The 14,904-nt window shown below is 45.4% G+C and overlaps 1 protein-coding gene and 1 long non-coding RNA gene across 18 annotated transcripts in view; one reads left to right on the top strand and one right to left on the bottom strand.

Moving 5' to 3' along the window:
* The first annotated feature begins 5,524 nt into the window (after positions 1-5,524).
* CCAR1 (cell division cycle and apoptosis regulator 1) overlaps positions 5,525-14,904 on the top strand; it is a 27,945-nt gene continuing 18,565 nt past the window's right edge. For 4 of the 16 annotated variants that reach the window (XM_031505158.3, XM_085583817.1, XM_085583819.1 and 1 more), the window contains exons 1-5: positions 5,525-5,583; positions 6,366-6,484; positions 12,807-13,057; positions 13,530-13,574; positions 14,252-14,284. In XM_031505158.3, coding sequence (XP_031361018.3) covers positions 5,540-5,583; positions 6,366-6,484; positions 12,807-13,057; positions 13,530-13,574; positions 14,252-14,284 — 492 coding nt within the window. In that variant the 5' untranslated portion in view covers positions 5,525-5,539. Of the gene's footprint in view, positions 5,584-5,944; positions 6,089-6,365; positions 6,485-12,806; positions 13,058-13,529; positions 13,575-14,251; positions 14,285-14,904 lie in introns of those variants that run through there. The other 12 variants (XM_021529067.4, XM_085583824.1, XM_085583822.1 and 9 more) reach the window with 6 other exon arrangements.
* The window catches only part of LOC146766994 (uncharacterized), a 42,646-nt gene continuing 34,022 nt past the window's right edge, over positions 6,281-14,904 (bottom strand). For both annotated transcript variants that reach the window (XR_014956385.1, XR_014956386.1), the window contains exon 2: positions 6,281-14,904. This exon is cut by the window's right edge and continues 26,019 nt beyond it. This is a non-coding gene — a long non-coding RNA (uncharacterized LOC146766994).

The following is a 14,904-nucleotide window of genomic DNA, read 5'->3' as shown; positions in this document are numbered from 1 at the left end:
TTTTACACATAGAATCTTTTTGCATGAGGATGACTGCCTCCCTTCATTTGAGGAATCTCTTCAGGAAATGAAGCACTGTAAGCCCTTGTGAGGACTCAACTGGATTATGGCTCCTACAGATTTTAAGGGTGGGATTTGTTGATTTTTTGTGCTGTTGCAAATTATCTTGTTCTTGAGGGTAAGAGACTGTAAGTGGTTCAAGTGTGTCCCTGCATAACAATCCTCTTTGGTCCACAGCTCTGCCTGGGGTAGGTACTCACAAAAACTTTAAAAAAAGAGAGGAACCCCAGGGGTGCTGTGTGTAGAGTGCTCACAGCAAGCCTGTCAGGTGCAGAGGCTTTGGGACCCCCAGAGAACACAGGAAGTATTCCCTGAACATGCAAGTGCTGTTGCACCTGAGCAACCGAGCAGAAACCAGTTGTAGCGGTGTCCTTCGCTGTGTCTCGCTGCAGAGACCTTCCCTGGCTCTTGCTGCACACAGATGCTCCCTGCTCCTCCTGTACGTGGGAGTTAAAGCTGTCCTGCACCAGGAGCTGTCTGTCTGTCTGTCTGTCCTGCAGATGGCAGAGCCTGGGCTCTGCTCTGGGCAGGGGCTGAGCAGTGCAGGCAGGGGTGGAAGGGAAATGGGTTCTCAGCTCTCCATCTGCTCCTCAAGCAATGGAACTGAGGTTTTAAAGGTGGTCAGGATTTTTCTTCTCATTGCTCTTCTTCATTGCCTGTCTACAGATGTACCTTTACTTGGCTTTCGTGTGGCCGGGCTACCCCAAGACTGTAAGGAGGGAGCTGAGAAATCTTTTGTGTGTGTGCAGTCAAACCCAAAACACCTGAAAAACAAAGCCAGGGCCTTCCTGAAGGTGCCGAGGGCTTGAATCCAAGTCAGACTGGGTAAGAAAAGAGGAACCCTTAAAATGAAAGCAGACTGTTCTTGTGCTTCCTGGGCCAGGTGAATTGCATCTTTTTTTTTTTATGGGATGATCACAGATCACCCCAGGCTGGTGGGACCTCAAACCTTCACCCGGTGCCACCTTTTGTGGAAAACAAAGCCTAGGTGGGGTTTTCCAGCTGTGTCTGAAGAACTTCCAGGGATGGGGACTCGCTCAATTGCTCTAACTGAAAAAAATGTCTCTGTTTTATCAAGATTAAAAACTTTCCTGTGCTTCTGATGTCTATTACCTACAAAACAATTAAGAATTACTTTATTTATGCCATTACATTTTTACTCATTTAAAACTTTGTCAGAAGTTTGTTCTCAATGCATTTAATTTTATTGCAATAAAGCAGACCACAAAAGCTTTTCTGTCCTTACCCTGGGACTCTTAAAAGCAAAGAAAGAAACAAACAAAGAATTGTTACTTGCAATCAGCTAAACATGAGCAGGTTGGTTTAATTCTGTTATGTCCTCCCTGTATTCTTGAGGAGTCTGGCCAGTTCAGAATTACTTTTGTCAAATACTTTGTTCAGCAGCCTGGAATAAAGTTCAGTTTATTGTATTTATTGTTAAATTTCAGTCCTGCCTGTGTCACACGCTTGGCAAAGTGTGAAGTAAATATGGCTACAGTAAAAAAAACTACAAGAGAAATTTTTCTGCACCAAAAAAATCCATGATAACTTGCTTAGATGCTTCCATGCTGCACTTTATTACAATTTAAACATCAAAAAGCCATTAACTGGACTGTTGCTACCATTCCTGGATATGTAGGAAGGTAAAAATGTGTTTGATCCTCTCTGAAGGATCTCTTTTGGCCTTCTGAAGAGAATAAACAAACAGCCCCATCAAGAGCTGCAAAAAGCAGGTTCCAATAGTGACAGGTTTAGATCTGCAAATTAATTCAGAAATTTAACAGGATGCATGGAAATGTATTTCCAACAAGAACATGGAAAAAATAATAAAATTAATTTTCATCATCCAAATTGAGCGAAATAAGCATCTCCATGTAAGTGGCATTGAGCTGGACAAATACAGACAGCATCTTTATTCACTTTTTGTCAAGAAGCTTCATGAAGCACTGATTTCTGTGTCTTATCAATGGTACGGATTATCAGAAGTGTGCTCATTAGAAGATCATTATTTCTCTTCCAATTCTGTCCCCAAAATGCATAATACAAATACAATTAAATGCTTGGAGTGTTGGGGTTTTATTCAACCAAAGATAAGCCTTAACCACGTTTCCTTCTCCATTTTTCTTTCATAGCAGAAATCTAAGACCAGAAGGCTGGAAGCAACAATTCACTTTCTGGGTTTTACCTTCTAATTTGTATCTTTTTCTCAACCTGCTTCATTGCTTTAAGGTGATTTGTAGAAATCTCATGTATTTCAGACTCCTGTCCTCTCATCAGTTTTGGATTAAGTTGTCCAATGCACTTAAGAGATAATCTGGGAGCCCTTTTATTTTAAGAAACAAGGCTAGGAGTGCACATATTGTTTTACTGCATTCCATTATAGCTGTTTTTCATCACAGCAGCGTGGTTTGAGTAGAGAGGATCCAGAGACCTCAGCCATTCAAAGGGAATCATTGGTGTGCTAAAGATGGCAGGGGCAAAATCTGCCAGGTAATGGTAGCAGTGTGTCTGGAAAGGAAAAATACAAGAAATGTTCTACTTGAGGTACAGGAAATCAGGGTTGTGGTTCCTCTGAGCTCCTGAGGCTTTCTTGGAGAGCCTTTATTGTCTGATAAAAAGACCCTGGGCCAGAGGAGTGCAGAATACTTCACAATACTCTGATATTCACTTACAGTTGCTTTCTACTTTAATGCAATTTTGCCATTGTCTTTTCACATACAATGTGGGAGAAAGTCCTGGAAGCTTTTCAGCATTTAATCTTGTCTCCAGGTTAAAGGTACAGATTCTGCTTTAGTCAACTGATTGAGCTGGGTGGAGTTATGTCAGGGAGAGACAAGGCATAAAATGTGTAGACTTTAAAAGTAAGAACTATGCTTCTGAGTGTAAAACATCTAAACCCTCATCTAATTTGACATACAATTTAAAAAGCAAAGGCAGATCTGTCTTTATATATTATTAATTACCAAATACTGGCAGAAATTCACTTGCACCTGATGATCTTCTGCTTCTTTATCTAGATGCCCTCCTGAGAAAATCCACTTCACTGCGAGTTTGATGTTTCTCAGGATTTTATTCCATCACCAACTTCTGTTTTTAATGACAATGTAACACTTCAAAGTCCAATTTTCATTTACGAAGTGCTGACTTTCTCTAAAATATGGGTAGAAATTAATGTGTCTATAGAAAGTCATGTTTCACTTCAAAACAAACTCGTGTGAAAAACTATTTATGGGATGGAAAGCTTTTTGTAATACCACCAAGGTCATGGGTTCAGTCAAGGCCTACATGAATCGGCCACTCACTTAAGGAGCTGGACTCACGATCCTTTTAATCCTTTCCAACTCAGACTAAGAAAGAAGAGAAACTACTCTTGCCCAGAACTCCTGAACTGTTTCCTGCACTGATCCTGCCTGCAGTTCCTGTCCCAAAGCATCTTAAGAGCTTTGATGCGCTGTGGTGTGTCTGCTCTGCCTTCAGCTGATGATCGCTGTGCCCCCAGAGCCGCCCGAGCACTGGTGCCGCTATCAGGGCCCGGAATGGCTGCGTGTGACTGTGTAACTGTGTGTGTGACTGTGTGTGTGACTGTGTGTGTGACTGTGTGACTGTGTGTGACTGTGTGTGACTGTGTGTGTGACTGTGTGTGACTGTGTGTGACTGTGTGTGACTGTGTGTGACTGTGTGTGTGACTGTGTGTGTGGCTCTGTGTGTGGCTGTGTGTGGCTCTGTGTGTGGCTGTGTGTGGCTCTGTGTGTGGCTCTGTGTGTGACTGTGTGTGACTGTGTGTGTGACTGTGTGTGACTGTGTGTGACAGTGTGTGTGACGGTGTGTGTGACTGTGTGTGGCTGTGTGTGGCTGTGTGTGTGACGGTGTGTGTGACTGTGTGTGTGACATTGCGTGTGACTGTTTGTGTGACTGTGTGTGACTGTGTGTGTGACTGTGTGTGTGGCTGTGTGTGTGGCTGTGCGTGTGACTGTGTGTGTGACTGTGTGTGACTGTGTGTGGCTGTGTGTGTGGCTGTGTGTGTGGCTGTGTGTGACTGTGTGACTGTGTGATTGTGTGTGTGACTGTGTGTGTGGCTGTGTGTGGCTCTGTGTGTGGCTGTGTGTGTGACGGTGCGTGTGACTGTGTGTGTGACGTTGCGTGTGACTGTTTGTGTGACTGTGTGTGACTGTGTGTGTGACTGTGTGTGTGACTGTGTGTGGCTGTGTGTGGCTGTGTGTGTGGCTGTGTGTGACTGTGTGTGTGACGTTGCGTGTGACTGTTTGTGTGACTGTGTGTGACTGTGTGTGTGGCTGTGTGTGACTGTGTGTGTGACGTTGCGTGTGACTGTGTGTGTGACTGTGTGTGACTGTGTGTGTGACTGTGTGTGGCTGTGTGTGTGACTGTGTGTGTGACTGTGTGACTGTGTGTGTGACTGTGTGTGGCTGTGTGTGGCTGTGTGTGACTGTGTGTGTGAGCCCTGTCCGTGTGTCCGTCTGTGTGTGTGAGCCCTGTCCGTGTGTCCTTCTGTGTGTGTGAGCCCTGTCCGTGTGTCTGTCTGTGTGTGTGAGCCCTGTGTGTCTGTCTCTGTGTGTGAGCCCTGTCTGTGTGTCTGGCTGTGTGTGAGCCCTGTCTGTGTGTCTGTCTCTGTGTGAGCCCTGTCTGTGTGTCCGGCTGTGTGTGTGAGCCCTGTCTGTGTGTCTGTCTGTGTGTGAGCCCTGTCTGTGTGTCTGTCTGTGTGTGTGAGCCCTGTCTGTGTGTCCGTCTGTGTGTGTGAGCCCTGTCTGTGTGTCTGTCTCTGTGTGAGCCCTGTCTGTGTGTCTGTCTGTGTGTGTGAGCCCTGTCTGTGTGTCTGTCTGTGTGTGTGAGCTCTGTCTGTGTGTCTGGCTGTGTGTGAGCCCTGTCTGTGTGTCTGTCTGTGTGTGTGAGCCCTGTCCGTGTGTGTGAGCCCTGTCCGTGTGTCTGGCTGTGTGTGTGAGCCCTGTCCGTGTGTCTGGCTGTGTGTGAGCCCTGTCCGTGTGTCTGTCTCTGTGTGAGCCCTGTCTGTGTGTCTGTCTCTGTGTGAGCCCTGTCTGTGTGTCTGGCTGTGTGTGTGAGCCCTGTCTGTGTGTCTGGCTGTGTGTGAGCCCTGTCTGTGTGTCTGTCTGTGTGTGTGAGCCCTGTCTGTGTGTCTGTCTGTGTGTGAGCCCTGTCTGTGTGTCTGGCTGTGTGTAAGCCCTGTCTGTGTGTCTGTCTGTGTGTGTGAGCCCTGTGTGTCTGTCTCTGTGTGTGAGCCCTGTCTGTGTGTCTGTCTGTGTGTGTGAGCCCTGTCTGTGTGTCTGACCCCGCCGAGCCCGCGGGGCGCTCCCGCCGCAAGATGGCGGCGCCGCGGCCCCGCCCCCGCCTCGCCCAAGATGGCGGCGCGGCCCCGCCCCCGAGCCGCGCGGGCCCCGCACGCGGCAGGGCCGGGCGCGCGCCGCCTCGCGCGGTCGCAGCCGTGACGTGTGCGGGCTCTCGGCGCATGCGCGGGGCGGGCGGCGATGGCGGCGGCGCGGTCGCGCGCAGGTACCGCGGGCGGGCGCGCGGGGCCCGGGGCGCGCGGGCGCGGCGCTGCCCCGGAGCGGGGCCGGGCGGGGCGGCGGGAGCGGCGCCAGGGGCGCGGGGGGCACGGAGCGGGGCCGGGGGCGGGCAGGCCCCGCTTCCCGCCCGCCCGGCCCGGCCCGGCGCCGCCGCCTGCTTTGCCTTTCTGCCGTGAGGCGCTTTCCGCCCGGCGGCGCGGCCCTGGCACGCGGCCGGAGCGGGGGCTGCCCAGGGGTAAAGGAGCTCTCACGGGCCCGGGGGCGGGCCCAGGGCCGGCGGGAGGCGGCGGGGCCCGCGTGGGTCCCGGCCCCGGCGGCCGGGCCCGAAGGCCGGCGGCGCGCCGCGCTGCCCCGCGCCCGCCGGGGAAGCGAATAGCACCGTGAATCCGGGATCCGCAGCCGCATCTTTCCCTCGGGATTCCTGGGAATGGGAATGCCTTTTTGAGCTTTGAGACGCGTTAGTGCCATTTTTAAGAAGTGCCTTTTTTGAGGTTGGCCTTAGGAAAATAACATAACTTGCCTTACAACTTTCTGTGTTTCCCAAAGTGACGCATGTTGCCTACCAGGCTTTAGAGATGTAAAACTAATGTTTTGAGACTTTTTTCCTTTCCTTGTTTCGAGGTTGTTTTTTTTTGTTGTTGTTGTTTGATTTTTTTTTTGGGGGGGGGGGGTGAGGGGGTGGGTTTTTGTTTGATATTTTTTGGCCCCGAATTAAAATAGCCTGACGGTATTTGTTTCAAAGATTGCAGCTGCACTTTATTTTACTAGATTGCAGTTACGGAAGATAGACACCCGGGAGATTCTACCTTCTGCCATGGCTCAGTTTGGAGGACAGAAAAATCCCCCTTGGGCTACTCAGTTTACCGCCACTGCGGTGTCTCAGCCAGGTCAGTTTACACGCGATGTTTGAACCCTGACATCTAGTAGATTTGGAGATTCCATACTTGGGTATGCACTTCAGAGTGGCACGATGCTAGCTAACTTATCTAAAATCTATTTAGGTGGTTTAAATTGGGAGTTTTTTCCCACAGCAGAGACTTCAAAAGTTGTTGCCCAATACTGTCTGTTAGTTTTGTTTGTTATTTGGTTTTCTTAAGGGGTGTGAGTAAAATCCCAGGTCAATTTCTATTGATTGTTTCAGTCAATAAACAACGTATTAAGTTACTCATATCCCAAGATGTGTAAATCAAATTACCTCCTATTAAATTACATGGTTCTGGACTAAATACTATCAGCTCCAGTAAGGCATTGCAGATTTCTTAAGTGCTGCTTGAGTTTCATTTCCTGGGCAGCCTGAATCAATGTTTACATATTACTTTATTTATTTGTTTTATTAATAGATTAGATATAGTCAACATAGTGGAAAGTTCTCGGAAATTTGTTATTTGGATGTGAAGGGGGGTATTTATTTTTTAATGTTAAATTAGAATTTAAATGTCCCTATAACCAGAGGTGTTGCCCTTTGATTTGGCTAAGAAATGTTACCAATTGCAAGCCACTGTTTAAAAACCCTGGCTGGCTCCATTTGCACATTGGCTTACAGCAAAGAAGGTTTGAAGCAAGAATGTGAATCTTGATGCATGATGAATTTTGGTGCTTCCATTTCCAGTTCTGGGGTGCCTTGGGCTTTCCTTGAGTACAAAGAAGGTTTTGTTTGTTAATTAAATGTCAGAGTTATGTTGTGCAGTGTGAAGAGAGTTCAGCAAAGCTGTGGCACTCGGAGCGTTCAGGGTGTTGGGTTCTGCAGTTGCTCTGGTTTGATGTGAAGTTCAGTGTCACACCTCCCTTTGTCAATGGCTGCCTGGCAGAGCTGGGAATGTGTGATGTTCTTTGGAGGTGCATCTCTGGGGAGGGAATCTTTCTCCTCTCCTGACTCGGTTTCTTTCCCAAAGTGAATCCTCTCCCTGCAGTGTTTCCTGTGGGCACTGATCCAGTCCTGTTGTATCCCCAGGGAGTGACCACCCACCTTGTGCCTCGCAGCACTGTGTCCCCGTGTGCCTTTTCCTCCCTGCCCACTCTGCTCCATTCCCTGCATAAACTGTTGCTCTCTCTAAGCAGCTGCCCACAGGCAGTTTTTCCCTGTTTCTTGGCGTAGCTCACACTTCCCTTATCCAAATGGCACCATCTCCCTCTGTAAGAAAATCCCTAACAGCTGGAAAGAGTTGGGAATGTGGGAGAGACAAACTTTGCTCTTGGTTCTCATGTCAGACTGGGGGAGATGCTGGGCTGGACTGTTCTTGGTGTGTTGGCTGATGTGACAGCTGATGCATCAAAAATAGTGGGGGAAGCTGGAGCACCAGCTCCATGTCCTGTTCCAGAGGGAAAGCAGCACAAAACTTGCCAAGGGGAGGAGCTGGCGGTCATTTTAGAGCTTGCTGAGGTGGGAGCAGGAGGGGGCCCTGGAGGAGGGGTGGATGGAGCACACATCAGCCTCTTACCCCTTTTCTTATGCTTGTGACTCTGCCTTGGCCAGTCTACTTCTGAGCCTCCTTAAATGAAATTAAGTGCAGATGTAACTGGGATAGGACTGGTCAACATCAGTTTGCTGTGAAAGATTTTTCACCTGCTCAATGAGGCCAGCATCTGCAGGGATTTATAGCTGTTCATCTCACTCAGCAGCACCTGACTCAAACATGAGAGCCACTAAAGATGTAACATTTGGTTGCACTTCTACCTTCTTCCTGTACTAGCCCACGTTCCTTCATGTTCCTGGTGTCTTCTTCAGGCTGTGGTGTCATTCCCTGTTCCTGCTGCAGTCCACAGTCACCATGTCTGCATCCTCCTTCTTCCCCATGTGCTCTGTTGAATGCAGTGCCTGGGATTCTTCTGCCCAGCTGCTGTTCTAGTACATGCTTGTTCCCCTGCTTTTTTAATTTATAGTACATAGGAAGAGCACAGCAAGCATCTTTTGGAAGGTAAGCAGTGCTCTTTGACACTGCTGGGAGCTGAAGAAATGTTTCTGCTTGAACTTGCCCCTTTCAGTGTGAAGTTGTGACCTTCCAGAGAGGCTGTATTCTAAGCAAGAGGTTCTGTCAGAGCTCAGGTGTGCTGACCAGCCTCAACTGCTGCTCACCTGTGTTGCACCCAAGAAATGGTGCATGTTGGCTTGTCCTTGTGAATCTCCGTGTTAGTAAACTCATTTTAAAAACATAATTTCAGAGGGTTGGCCAAAGCTGTTACATATATTTATGCATGCCAGCTGTTTTCATCCAGGTTCCTTCTCAAAAGCTTTGAGATGCTTGGGTGTGAGGGACGACGATCTTGATTTTTGTGACAAAAACAACATGACATATAGTTTTTTCCAAGCTATCGGAAGCATTGAGTAATGGTGTTAGAAGCCCAATTTGATAATTGCAAAAAAGGTAATATCAACATTGGGGTTTTGTGTTTTTCATTGTTTTGGTTTAGGGATTTTTTGGTGGATTTTTTTTTAATTGCTGATGTGGATACTGCCTTGGCCATCCTTGCTGAAGAAGTAACTAAATGAGTTAAAGTTCTTAATTATGAAGGTGTGGCAGACTAGTTGTAAACTGATGTGCTGTGTAATGAAGGGTCTGTGATCCCTTTTGGAGGGCTTAATTACTCTCTGTGCCTATGGAATTAGAAGAGGGATGGGCAATTCCAGGTGCCAGCAGAGATTGATGTGTGAAGAGAAACTCCTACATGTAACACAGTGAATTTTTGTCTGCTCCTCAGCTCATGCGTTTCTGCATCACAACACTAAAACCAGAATAAAGCCCCCGCCATGGTGGTTAAGCATTGTTAAAGCATTAATTAAATCGTGCCTACTAGTGAAAATGACTTTTAACTTGCATAATGATACGCAAACTCCTGAAACTCCTGCAAAGGAGAATTCCCTCCTCCTCTCTAGCTCTTCATTTTTGGCACCTCTCTGGTTTGTGTCACAGTGCTTGCCCTGTGCTGTTCATGGGTTATGATGAAAAGCCTGGTTTTACAGAACTGTAATGCTGGGGAAGTGCTGGCTCTGCTGTGTTCTGCCTGATTGGTGGTGTTGTCTTTGACTTAATTGCATTGGAGTGAGGAATGGTGCAGCTGATGAGAGCTGAAATGCCTGGAGCTTAGTGTCTTGTTACTGCTGGTGGCCCTGTGAGGTGACTGAAGCAATGTGTGAGAACAGGGTGAGCATGTGGTGAATCTCAGCCCACGGAGGAACAGGAGCTGGGGCACAGTGTGCTGGCTTGCTGTAAACAGATGTCCCATGACAAATAGGCTGAGCCTGGTTTCTAGTGTCTGCCTGTTAAAAGGAGTGGTTTTGGAGTAGGTAGTGAGTATTGCAAGTGTGTGAAACTTAAAGAAATTTGAAAGCCCATGGACCCAATCTCACAATTTCTGACAACTGTGAGAAGTGTCCCAAGCCCTGAACAGCCTTTACTGTAATTCTAATCAACCTATGTCACTTACCAAGGAGACATAAATAGGTATGTATTTTGAAGATGTTTCCCCAACTCCTAGGGATCTTTAGGGTTTTAGGGTAGGAAGAGAGTCTTCTAAATACTGTCTTTGTGTTGGTTGCAACAGAAATGTCTATAGCCTAACCCAGAGCTGCAGCCTAGGACCTCAGTTTGTCTGAGCCCTTTCAGCTGGAGTTGCCACACAGTATTTGGTGCCAGTGGGAGTTGTTTGCACGGCATTTGAAAGAAGGCATCTCCATTGCTGTACTTGCTGAGGTGATTACAAATCCTAAGAAGTCACTGCAGATGCTTGTTGCCAGTAATAATAATGTGGCAGTCAGATGTCAATTCCAGACTCGGTCTGATTCATTCTCGGTCTCCTGTTTTTCTGTGTGATTTTTTCTCTTTGTTCTCTATCTTTTTTTTAACTAGTAATACAAACTCAGTTGGCTAATTAATTGCAGCCTGTTTGACCAAGATGAGTACACAGATGAAAATCTTGGAATACTTTGGGGCACATCAGTGGGATCAAGATATAGCTTTGAAAAACTTGTTACTACAGGTGTTACACTTTGAGAGGATCTTGGCTGTCTTTTTTGCCCTTTCTTAGTAAGTTGATCTGCAGTGTTGTAGATGACAGACACCCAGTTAATATTAAATGCTCCAAAAGTGACAGCAGAGATGGCAAACTTTCTTGTTTTTTCTTAGTTGACAAAATGGGATAAAGGTCTTAGGATGGGCTGGGAATTGCTTGAGATAATTCTGGATTATGCTGAAATGGAGATTACCATATGAAACTGAAGAGCTGGATAGTCCCAAGATCTGGTTTTGGGAGTAAGCATTTTTGTGGGTACCGTTGGTACACAAAGTAGGAGAAAAGTTGTGAAATTTGCTTTTGTTAATGCTTCCCAACTCCATCCCCCTGTGCTGGAACAGCATTAGGATAAAACTGTGGACTGAATGACAATAGCTGGCATAGTCACACACGTTCAAAGGTAACAGCATGGAGCAAATTTCTGCACTAACGGGAATTTCTGCTTGGCATGTGGAAATAAGAGGAGATAGATGAATGCATTGGTTATTTGCTGTGACTGAGCCAGCAAAGTATTACAGCCAAGAAAAGTGAAAGTTGTCCCAGGATACAGCAACAAAGCTGTTGACTTACATTTAAAGGTCTGTTTAAGGCGTGTTAAGTGAGACAGTGGTGAGGATCCAGTTCAGCTGGTGTCCTTCTGGATGGTCCAAACTGCACATTCAAATTGAAGCTGGTGATGAAGCAAGAGAATCAAGACACTGGAGCATTTGTCAGCAGAGAAGCCTCAAATTTTGTTTGCTGGCTTCTAAAGAAATGCAAATTTTGGAATTTTCCAGGGGGAAGAGTTAATTAAATGCTTTATGTTGCAGAATGCTTGATTTCACTTTTAAAATACTGTTACTTCCTGGAATGCTTACGTGGCAATATTTGATACAGATCATAGTGATAGCAATTATTTTCAGTGCAGTTTATGTATTTCTTTCCTGTTTCATTCCAAAATTAAAATATGATCAGTGCCATCAGCAAAGACTGCTCTGCTGGGAAAAGGCAGTGTGGTAGGAAGGGTGACATTCAGGACCTGTTGAGTGGGGTACAGCATTATGGTAATAATCACCAACTACAAGCAGTGTTTCACTGCATCCCTGGATCAGGAGTGAAAAGTTCATTTTGCATCAGTAAGAGCAATGTGGAGCACAAACTCTGCAGGAACACTGAAAATCTGTTCCTCATTCCATTGTATGTCTTTGATGGCTTTGGAGAGAGAAGAACCATGATAATCTTGAATGTTGCTCAGTTCTGAAGATGGCTGGCTGACCTGGTTTGGCTGTCAGTATGTTTCCCTGCAGAGTTTCTCTCTAGGTTTATTTAAACATGTGGACTAGACTGATAGTTTAATGATGTGATATATGATCATGCAGCTGCTGATAACTTCATGAAAAAGTCCTGCCAAAGAGGGAGCAGGTTTCCAGATACATTTGCAGTTTTTTGCTGAGATTTGCATTTTGCAGGGCTCTTTTTCACCCAAAAGATCCCTCTGTAAATCTTCAGCATACCTTGTTCAGAACATAGTCTGTGTGTTTTTGCTCCTCATGATTTGCTTATGTTCTGTGGTGAATTAAAAGCTGGCACGACAATAAAATAAACTAATCTTTCCTTCTAGGCAGTTTGAGTCTGGGCAGCACAAACCCTTCCTATTAAGAGCGGGAGGGAGCTTGAGTCCCCTTATAGATGCAGACTGATTAAACCCTCTGTTGTTTCTAGGCTGTTCCTTCTCCACCAGCCCCCACTTCACAGGGGACAAAGACAGCACTGAGTGAAGCAAAAACTTGGTGATTTCAGAGGACATGTTTCATAAGCCTCTGTTTCATAGATGCTGTTACAGTAAAGCTTTCTCTTGCCCTCAGATAGAATGCAATGTATTAGTTTACAGAGCGGAGCAGCAGTCTTCATTTGGCTCATCCAGAGCCTGGAGTACCTTCAAGAAATTACACAGGGGGGTAGGTGCAGGTGGAGATGACAACTACAGAGCTGTAAAACCATGAGCAGCTCCAGAGAAGGAAACGTAATGGTCTCTGCTCCTCCGCTGTGGTTTACTATTGGTAGATGAATTTAGAAGATAAGATAGCGGGATGTGATCCTTTGTCTTGAATTTTGGAAGTTGATTACCTCCTTGGCGAGCTCGGCCGGTGCGGAGCATCGCGGCCTGTGCGAGCCGGGCTGTCCGAGCGCCGTGGGCGCTCACTGGGCGCGTTCTCTCCGCAGCTGCCCTGGGCGTGCAGCAGCCCTCGCTGCTGGGAGCCTCCCCGACCATCTACACGCAGCAGACGGCGCTGGCAGCCGCGGGCCTGACCACCCAGACCCCCGCCAACTACCAGCTGACGCAGAGCGCCGCGCTCCAGCAGCAGGCGGCAGCCGCGGCCGCGGCCCTGCAGCAGGTAAAGCACACACAGCGGCCGGCGCTCCCCGAACTCCGTAAAGCTAAAGGATCCAGGAGGAAAGGAGAATGGAAAATGGTGAACATTGCAGTGTGAACCTGTCTTATCCATGGGGGAGGGCTGGGCTTATAGCTAGCGGTGGTGGACTTAATCTGTGAAGGTGGGAAGCTGGGCTGTGGAGGAGCTGATTTTTTTTGGCTGTGGAAAGCCCTTTGGGTTTGGCTGCATCTAAACTGACAATTTTAAGTATCACATCATTATATATATCCTTTATGGGATTTTGCATTATTTCATAATGTGCCCTAAATACTGTCTAAGACTTAAGAAAAATTGCTGACTTTAGCTAGAAAGAGAACATCAGGGCCCACTCTAAAGGCTCAGAAAAATTGTTACTTAAATTATATACATTGATATTATTAGTTATTTTTAAATTAAAATTGTTTAATGTTAATTGTTTTTATCTAGCACTTGCTAAGCAGGTAACTTATATTGATATTTTTGTGGTAATAATTCTCCTGTTTATGAGATATTTTGCTTTTATCTGTTTCAGCAATATTCACAACCTCAGCAGACTCTCTATAGTGTACAACAACAGGTTTGTCTGATTCTTACTGTGTACATCACAAATAACTTTAAAAATAATGTCGATTGTGTGTCTTGTAGGATTTGTCTCCGAAATCATCCTCATGTGGGAAGTTGTTAAAGAAACTTAAATAATACTTTGTGTGGCAAAAGAGAGCTTGAAGTTCATAAACTTGGAAAGACGTATGCAGAATGGAAACCTGCCTACCTTCGTGCAAAAACAAATTTTAAAAATACCTACTGTTCCATGTGTAAATGATTCTCTGCTAAACTTTGCTCCAAACAGGGCCGTGTATTTTAACTGCTGGAAAGATGCTGTCCAAAAACATTCCCTTTTGGATTTTTATTATGATCTTCAAACTTAACAGGATTTTTTTAAATGAATAAAAGTAGAAGGGAATTACATGCCTAAACTGTTACAGCTGCCAAAAATTTTTTTGGTGTTGCTATTAACTTTCAGTTCAAAAAAAATTTTAACGTTTCTCCTTTCTGTATAAACCCAGGTTATACAATCTCAAAATTAACCCCATAAGCACAGTTTTACAGATGTGCAAACTGCTGAAATGACCAAGCCCTAAAGAACTAGTAACTGACTCAGATTAAGCAAAAGCTCTTGCTTGTAAAGAGGAGGTAGAACTGTACCATTTCCTTAAGCATATAAAATTAATTTATAACTTTATTTATTTTAAGTTGCAGCAACCTCAGCAGACCCTTTTAACTCAGGTTAGTTTGGTTTTATTGTTTGGTCTTCATCCCCAAACACAGATAATGCAAGAGTGCAAATCTGTGACATCTTGGTATTTTTATCTGTAAAATGAACTAATATGAATGGACCTTTTATTGGTACAGGTTTATTTTATCCAGATGTTAAAATATGCATAGCCTTGGTTTCAAAAATTAATAGCAACCACTTTTCCTTAATCTTGAAGGGAATGTGTGTGTTGATTATATGTTAATTTTTTTTGTTTGAACTTCAAGTGTCCGGTTGTTTTGCAGTAAATAACAAATGGAGAAAATTTTTCTCTTCTTTGTGAAGGAATTTAATTTCCTGTATTAACAATATGTGTATAAAGATGTTTAAAAATCCTTTCTGAGCTTGACAGGTTTAAAACGTGCAACCATTTAACACATTGCAAATTGCTTTAGTTCCATTTTCACTTGAACTTTTAAAGCAGGCTTTGAAAAGGTAAAAATGTTTGACTTGATTTCATTATCTGACTGTGTTCTGCTTTTGTAAGGGAAGCACTGTTAGGGAAGGGTTTGTTTGGCTTCAGCCTTTACTGATTTCTGATATTACAGGTGGCATGTAAATGCAGAATGACCTCTTAAGCATTTGTTCCTAG

This window comes from Lonchura striata, chromosome 6 (genome assembly GCF_050655825.1).
Source record: "Lonchura striata isolate lonStrDom1 chromosome 6, ASM5065582v1, whole genome shotgun sequence".
Taxonomy (NCBI): Eukaryota; Metazoa; Chordata; class Aves; order Passeriformes; family Estrildidae; genus Lonchura; species Lonchura striata.
This window is presented reverse-complemented; position numbering and strand designations above follow the sequence as displayed.